At 50.1% G+C, this 7,734-nt stretch overlaps 1 protein-coding gene across 1 annotated transcript; it reads left to right on the top strand.

Moving 5' to 3' along the window:
- Nucleotides 1–1,514: 1,514 nt before the first annotated feature.
- LOC122202542 (steroid 17-alpha-hydroxylase/17,20 lyase) lies at nucleotides 1,515–7,223 on the top strand. Its single transcript, XM_042908971.1, has 8 exons — nucleotides 1,515–1,888; nucleotides 3,020–3,158; nucleotides 3,369–3,598; nucleotides 4,386–4,472; nucleotides 4,863–5,078; nucleotides 5,399–5,568; nucleotides 6,151–6,254; nucleotides 6,768–7,223. Exons 1-8 carry the CDS (start codon nucleotides 1,592–1,594, stop codon nucleotides 7,049–7,051), a joined length of 1,527 nt encoding a protein of 508 aa, XP_042764905.1. The 5' UTR covers nucleotides 1,515–1,591; the 3' UTR covers nucleotides 7,052–7,223.
- The last annotated feature ends 511 nt before the right edge of the window (nucleotides 7,224–7,734 follow it).

Genomic DNA, 7,734 nt, shown 5'->3' with positions numbered 1-7,734 from the left:
AGGACCCACGTCTTCTATGATGATTGACACCAGGAATGTTCACCTCCCTGGGGCTGGAAATTCCCAGATTTGACATCTGCAAATGTCAAATCATTGATAAATACTGGTTGAGCCACTGAAGGTTTCCAGCAAAGGATGAGAAGTTGGTCTGTCAGGAAGATCTACTAATGAGAGCTCAGAAAAACTAGGAAGCCCATTTTGGTATAATGATGAAAAGAACAAATAATGAATACGTACTTACTTCTTGCCAGGCAGCACTTTTACGTGCATAATCTCATTGAGTCACAACTACCCTGATAAGTAGGTTCCATTATTATTTCAGTTTTACAGGGGAGGAAATTGAAACTTGATACATTAACAAATACTTAACATAAAATTATCGTACGACCTAGTAATTCCACTCCAAGATATATACCCCAAAGAGTTGAAAACAGGGACTCACACACACGTTCATAGCAGCATTATTTACAATAACCAAAAGGTAAACACAACTTAAATATCCCTCACCTGCTGAATGGATAAACAAGATGAGGTATATCCATATAAAGGAATATTATTCAGTCCTAAAAAGCAATTGGGTTCTGATACAATGTGGATGAATCTCAGAAACATTATGCTAGGTAAAATAAGCCAGATGCACAGGAAACAATGTTGCAAGGTGTCACTCATGTGAAATAGGCTTATTCATAGAGACACAGTAGATTAGAAGTTGCAACGAATAGGAGAGAGGGTATCCAATGGGGAGTTATTCCTTAGTAGGCAGTTTCTGTTTTGAGTGATGACAAAGTTTTGGGAGTAGAGAGTGATGATGGCCATAGAACACTGTGAGTATACTTAATGACACTGAATTGCACACGTGGTTGAAATGGTAACTTTTATGTTGTGTATATTTTGATATAATGAAAATAACTTTCTAAAACATGTCATATAGCTAGAAGGCGGCCCAGCTAGAATTTGAACCCAAACCTATCTGACTCTAAAGCCCATGCTCTCAACCTGAGAGGATGGCTGCCTCTGGAAAGAACAGCAAACCGGGAGTTAGGACATCTGGGTTCTTGCCGTCATTGTCGTGTGTGACGTTCTACAAACCTGACCTTCGAAGGCATCACATTCTTTGGCTGTTAACTAAGACTGAATAAAATATCTTTGACAGTCCCTGCAGGTTGTCAGCCTCCTGACATCTGTCCACTGATTTTGATCTTACAACATGGAAAGCCCCACACCTTGATTCCCGACCCAGATACCATTTGGTTCTGGTGCACTCTGTGGACGTTAATGAATGGGGAGCTCGGGGTGGGGGCGGGTGGGGGGGAGGCCCAATAGTCTTCCCCCTTCCCTAGCTCCTCCCCTAGGGGTTTGCCCTGGAGTTGAGCCAGCCCTTGAGGAGGCCTCCACTCCTCCTTCCTCTGTCTTTTCTGGGAGAGGGCTCCGGCCTGGCTGTGCTCCAGGATAAATTTCCACAAGGCAAGAGATAACACAAAGCCAAGGTGAAGAACAGGGCAGGCCTTAAAAGGGCCTCCTCGCACCCAAGATTTGGCTGCGGCTCTTCCACTCCATAGCTGCCTGTCTTGCTTGCAGGCACCCGGCCACCATGTGGGAGCTCTTGGTTTTCTTGCTGTTCACCCTAGCCTATTTCTTGTGGCCCAAGGCAAAGTGCCCTGGTGCCAAGTATCCCAAGAGCCTCCCATCCCTGCCCTTGGTGGGCAGCCTGCTATTCCTCCCCAGAAGTGGCCATCCGCACATGAACTTCTTCAAGCTGCAGAAAAAATACGGCCCCATCTATTCCTTTCGTCTGGGGACCAAGACTACAGTGATGGTCGGCGACCACCAGCTGGCCAAGGAGGTGCTTGTCAAGAAGGGCAAGGAATTCTCTGGGCGGCCCCATGTGGTAAGCAGTTCCCACCAACCCTCCTCTCTCACCAGTCCCTGGGGTTCTGCAGTTCTTTGGCCAAGACCAAGCCTGGAATGACCCTCCCGACTTCTGTAATTCTTCCCAAAACAGACTAGCAGGACTGTGGGTGAGAATCAACCCCTCAGACTCCACCCAGCCTCTAAACCAGGCAGGGAGAATCAAAGGAATATCTCCTTTTCTGGACTTCTAAGAGGTGGGTTGGGGCGGAAGCCCCACTCCTGGCATCTCGCCTGGAACTGGATGATGTTCTCTCTGACTCTCAATTTCCCTAATCAACTGAGATCGTTTATGCAAAGCACTTAGCCCAGTGCCCAGAGCAATAAGTGCTCAATAAATAGCCCTTTAGGAATGCTACTCTTCGCGTGGAAAATGGGGTTTAAATGATTACTGTCTTATATGGGAAAGTGTGAGGGAGAAGTAGCCTGGTTTTTGCAGGGCTGGGATTGCTGTGTCTTTGGGGCTGTCCCCAGCTGCTCTGGCTCACATAAGGCTGACACCTGGTAGCATTTCAAGGATGCTGATGATCTATCTTACTGAACCTTCTGAAATGCTCCTGGGGGAGGAGAGAAGCTGACCATCTGGGAATACTGCCAGTGCCCCATCCTCACACCCTGCTGCTGTGTACCCTCCTGAACAGCCCAGGCAGCCCCCACTGCCCCCTCCACCCTTGCCTCACAGCTACTTATCTCTGATCAGGCCGAGGGTTTACTCATTTTTCCTTGGATCAGTCAGCCAGGTCTGCTGGCCAACGGCCTCACTCCCAACTCTCCTGAGCAAAGAGGAAGGAGGAGGCTAGCCAGATGGGGCTTGTGGGGTCATAGGATTTAAGAGGAGGGGCTTTGAAGCCTGATGCTTTTTGAGGTCCCTCTGGGAAGAGGTGGCTTGGCTCAAGTCCAGACTGCATTCTCCAGCTGGGGCCTTATGGTGGGCACACACCCTTGCAATGGGAGGGCAGAAAAAGTAGATGAGCTGCTGCTGTGTCTTCAGCACCCCCCAGGGGGCCCAGGGAAAGGCAGAGATCTGGGCAGTCCAAGCCACCTCTTCCCAGAGGGACCTCAAAAAGCATCAGGCTTGTCCGATTCCTACAGCCTTTCCTGCTCTCCAAAGGTGACTCTGGATATCCTGTCTGACAACCAAAAGGGCATTGCCTTTGCCGACCATGGTGCCAGCTGGCAGACGCACAGGAAGCTGGCACTGGCCACCTTTGCCCTGTTCAAGGATGGCGACCAAAGGCTAGAGAAGATCAGTGAGTGCCGGCTGGCCCCTGGGACTGCTGGGGGCTGGTGGAGGGGGGGAAAGGGGCTGGGAAGGGGGCAAGGGCCGGCTCAATCTAGTGCTTTCTTGGCTGCTGCTGCCATCTAGTGGCCTTCTGGTCTATGTCCCTGCCTAAGATGGACCTGGGAGGGATAAAGGCTGCTGCTTAATTCCCCACCATCATGCCCCTCTCTCCTCTCAGTTTGTCGGGAAATCAGTTTATTGTGTGATGACCTGGCCATGCAGGATGGACAGTCCGTAGATTTGTACTTGTCTCTCTTCCTGGCGGTGACCAACATCATCTGCTTGATCTGCTTCAACTCCTCCTTCAAGAACGGAGATCCTGCTCTGAAGATCATACAGAATTACAATGAAGGCATCTTGAATACTTTGGGAAAGGACAATTTGGTAGACATATTCCCCATGTTGAAGGTGAGGATGAGGCCAGGCCACACTTTCAGATCCCAGCAATCCCTGATTGCAGTCTGCATTTCTTACTGCCTAGCTCCAGACCCAATTTTCTCCTGACCGCCTCAGCTACAGTGACCTCTACTTCTTGTGACTCCCTTTAAGACCTTGCCACTTCTCTACAGAAATAGGTTTAGCTTTTAACTATGCATTGTAATACTCATGATAATGGCTCTCATTTATTTACCAATTGCTATGTGCTCGGTGTTAAGCACCCCACTTGCGTTAATCATGTACTTCCTCTGGAAGGTCAGTTTCCATAGAGATTAGAACAGAGGTCTTCAAAAGTTAAAGAATTTGCCCCAGCCTTCAGACTCAAGTCTTTCTTACTCCGAAGGGCTGGGCACACAGTGGAGTCTACTTAGTAGACCCTCAATCAGTGCCTGATGTTTGATTGAATGGGGAGGGAGAAATGGAGATGCTCTCTTTTCCCTTGTTTGGAGTTGTTCTAGTTGTCATTAATAATCCCATTCTGGAAAAAAAAAAAAAAAAAAAAAAAACAACGGAGTGCCTGGGTGGCTTAGTTGGTTGAGCGTCCAACTCTTAATTTTGGCTCAGGTCATGATGCCAGGGCCATGGAATCGAGCCTTGCATCCACACTCAGCATGGAGTCTGCTTAAGATTCTTTCTCTCTCCCTTCTCCCCCACTCTCCAGAGACAGAAAGCTAAGATCTGCCTCAAGGAGGGATTCTGGTAGCTGGAGAAGCAAAATAGAAGAGGGATGGATCTGACCTTTATTTCTACTTTCCAGATTTTCCCCAACAAAACCTTGGAAAAAATGAAGAATTATGTTAAAAAGCGAGATGAGTTGCTGAGTGAAATCCTTGAAAAACATAAGGTAGGAGATGAAGCAGAAGAGACATGAGATAGGTTGAAGTGTCATGAAAACAGGGCTGAGGTCCATTTTGGACACTGTAGGATCTCTAGCACCTAGCAGAGAGTAGGGAACATAGTAGGCCCTCAATAAAAATGACTTAACTAATGAATAGGGGTGAGGAAGTAAGTAATTGCAGAGGATCTTAGAAGGGACCCACTCACTCCCAAAATTTAAAGAGAGCCCAGTGCTTCCTCCCACCCCACAACCTCATAGGTCCTGCCTGGCCTCACCCCCCCTCCCTCACTTCCAAGTGGAAGGAGCCTTTGTATCTCCAGTGTGGCACGGAAGTATGGCAGGGTATTGTAGATGGGGCTCCTTCCTTATCACTGTCTCCCAACCCCACCCAACCAGGAGAACTTCAGCAATGACTCCATCACCAACATGCTGGATGTACTGATCCAAGCCAGGATGAACTCAGACAATAACAGTGCTGCCTCAGACCAGGATTCGAAGCTGCTTTCGGATAAACACATCCTTACCACCATAGGGGACATCTTTGGGGCTGGTGTGGAGACCACCACATCCGTGGTGAGGTGGACTGTGGCCTTCCTGTTACACCATCCTCAGGTGGGCTTCTCCCTACTCTGGCCTTCCCAGCCACTCTTCACCCCAGCCAGATCCACCTATGGCCCCAGAAGGAGGGAGAAGTAATACCCTCTGCCCTTCCATGCAAGAAGACTGGGCTGCCCCACTCCTTACACAAGCAGTTGTTGGCTTTGGTCCTAGGGTGGAGCTCCTCATCTTCTGGAAGCAAAGCCCAGGCTGCAAAGCCATCACTGGGAAGAGTCTGAGCCAGCTCTTCTGGATGTGACAATAGGATTCTTCTAAGCCCATGCTTCCCCTGGGCTTAGGCATGTCGGTCACATCTACCCTGCTCTGGCCCTCAGTTGTATAAGAAGCTCCAGGAGGAGATTGACCAGAATATAGGTTTCAGCCGCACACCAACTATGAGTGACCGGAATCAGCTCATCTTGCTAGAGGCCACCATCCGAGAGGTGCTTCGCATCCGGCCTGTGGCCCCTACGCTCATCCCCCACAAGGCTATCATGGATTCCAGGTATGCCTTTCCTCCTAATAACACAATACTGCTTGCCAGCCCACTTGGTCCCTCCTCCACCACCCCACCCCTCAGCTTGCTAGTCAACCTATACTCAACCATTGGCCATCAATCATCCTACCCATGACCCTACTGATCAATATAGGGTTGATTGGCCTAACACCCGTGACTCCTAACACCCGTGACTAATCCACAGATCTAACCAACCTCCCTCAGAAGCTGCCTGCTGCCCTGGAGACATGTGGTCTGGGATTAAAGACCAGGTGCTCTCTACTCCTACTCAATCCAGTAGCCACAACAGATGCACACACATGCACCAGCTCAAAATGCACACCCACATGCCCTGACAGACATAAATGTCCACATATACAAGTATTAACACGTAAGAGCTAGTCAGGAAGAGGGCTAAAGAAAGGCTAGATTCATACCGAATCTGGAAGAAGCTGGGGAAAAGATGAGGGAGTGGGCACAAGGACGTATAGGGCTTTTTCCCCCAGGCTGGGGGACTGTGGAAGCTGGGGGCTGAGCAGTTTGGGAAGGACAATATTTTAGACTCCTCTTTCCTCTCCCTCTTTGGGACAGCATCGGCGAGTTTGCCGTTGACAAGGGCACAAATGTTATCATCAATTTGTGGGCACTGCATCACAATGAGAAGGAGTGGTACCGGCCCGACCAGTTCATGCCCGGTGAGTCCCCCTTCTGTCTTGCTCCCGGGCCACACAGCCAACCTAGCCTCCGAGCTCCATCATTCCAGCATGCCATTCCCTCTGCCCAGCTTGCTACTAGAAAACTCCTGGCTCCAGCTACATGAACCTGTTGACAGCCCCCATTCTACCTTGGACTTACCCAAACTCTTCACAGCTAGGTTTCTCATTTTCTCCTTCTACCAGCTGTAAATGTCCTCTAGGAAGCTCTCTAGGTGTATGGCTCCCAACAGGTCAGCCCCTCTCCCCTTGGATGGTGGCATTTTCATTTGTTAATACTGCCTCCTTTCCACCCTTCCTGAATATTGCATTTCTTTTGTGCATTTCTCAGGGCTACCTGAGAGCTGGGTCGTGTCTCTCCTCAGGATGGGGTTCCCCCATGCCAGGCTATCCACCTCCTCAGACTGGGGCTCCCTGGGCAAGGCCGCGTCTCCCCCTCAGTCAGGCCAGAGCCATTACTGCACTGACCCTGGCTGACACCTCCCCATTCCACAGAGCGCTTCTTGGACCCCACGAGGAGTCAGCTCATCTCGCCATCATTAAGTTACTTGCCCTTTGGAGCAGGACCCCGCTCCTGCCTAGGTGAGAGCCTGGCCCGCCAGGAGGTCTTCCTCTTCATGGCCTGGTTGCTGCAGAGGTTCGACCTGGAGGTCCCGGATGATGGGCAGCTGCCCCACCTGGAAGGCAACCCCACGATGGTCTTTTTGATTGAGCCTTTCAAAGTGAAGGTGAAGGTACGCCAGGCCTGGAGGGAAGCCCAGGATGAGGGTAGCACCTAGAGGCTGACCTAGCATCCCCTGATTCCACCCTGTGTGGCTCCACAGCACAGAATTAGAGGTGCAACTCCACCTTCCCCTGCCTTTCCTCCCTCCCCGGGGCCCACACTGCCTTTTGTTCCAGTCTGCAATCCCTGCTAGTTGTGTGCATAAACAAAAGTTTTTCTTCCCGGTCCCTGAGCAGTTCATTTATTTGTTCATTTGTTCACTCATTCTTTCAACAAATATTTATTGAGCACCTACTATGTGCCACTCACTGTCCCTGGACACTCAAGCTCCCTGGTTTCATGAAGCTTACACTCTAGTGAGGGCTGACAAATAAGCACTGCAGAGACTCCTAAGTTCTTTGAAGTCAATTATACTGGATGCTGGCGATGTGAGAAGAGAATGGCAGAGTGGAGGGTGGCCACTGCAAGCCAGTAGCTGGGAAGATGTAAAGACCTGGGGAAAGCATCCCATGCTGAGGGAGCAGCAGGTGGAAAGTTCTCGAGGTGGGAGAGGTCAGCATGGTGAGATAGAGCAAATGAAAGGGGAGAACGGTTCCTGATGATGGGGTCAGATTAGAGGCAGGAGCTAGGTCCCATGGAGCCTTTGTAAGTAGCAGGGAGGAATTTAGGTGTTTACCCCAAGTATGATAGGAAGTTGCTGTTGGGCGGGGGCGGGGGGGGGGGTTATACTGTAAGTGG

This window comes from Panthera leo, chromosome D2, assembly GCF_018350215.1.
Source record: "Panthera leo isolate Ple1 chromosome D2, P.leo_Ple1_pat1.1, whole genome shotgun sequence".
NCBI lineage: Eukaryota > Metazoa > Chordata > Mammalia > Carnivora > Felidae > Panthera > Panthera leo.
This window is presented reverse-complemented; position numbering and strand designations above follow the sequence as displayed.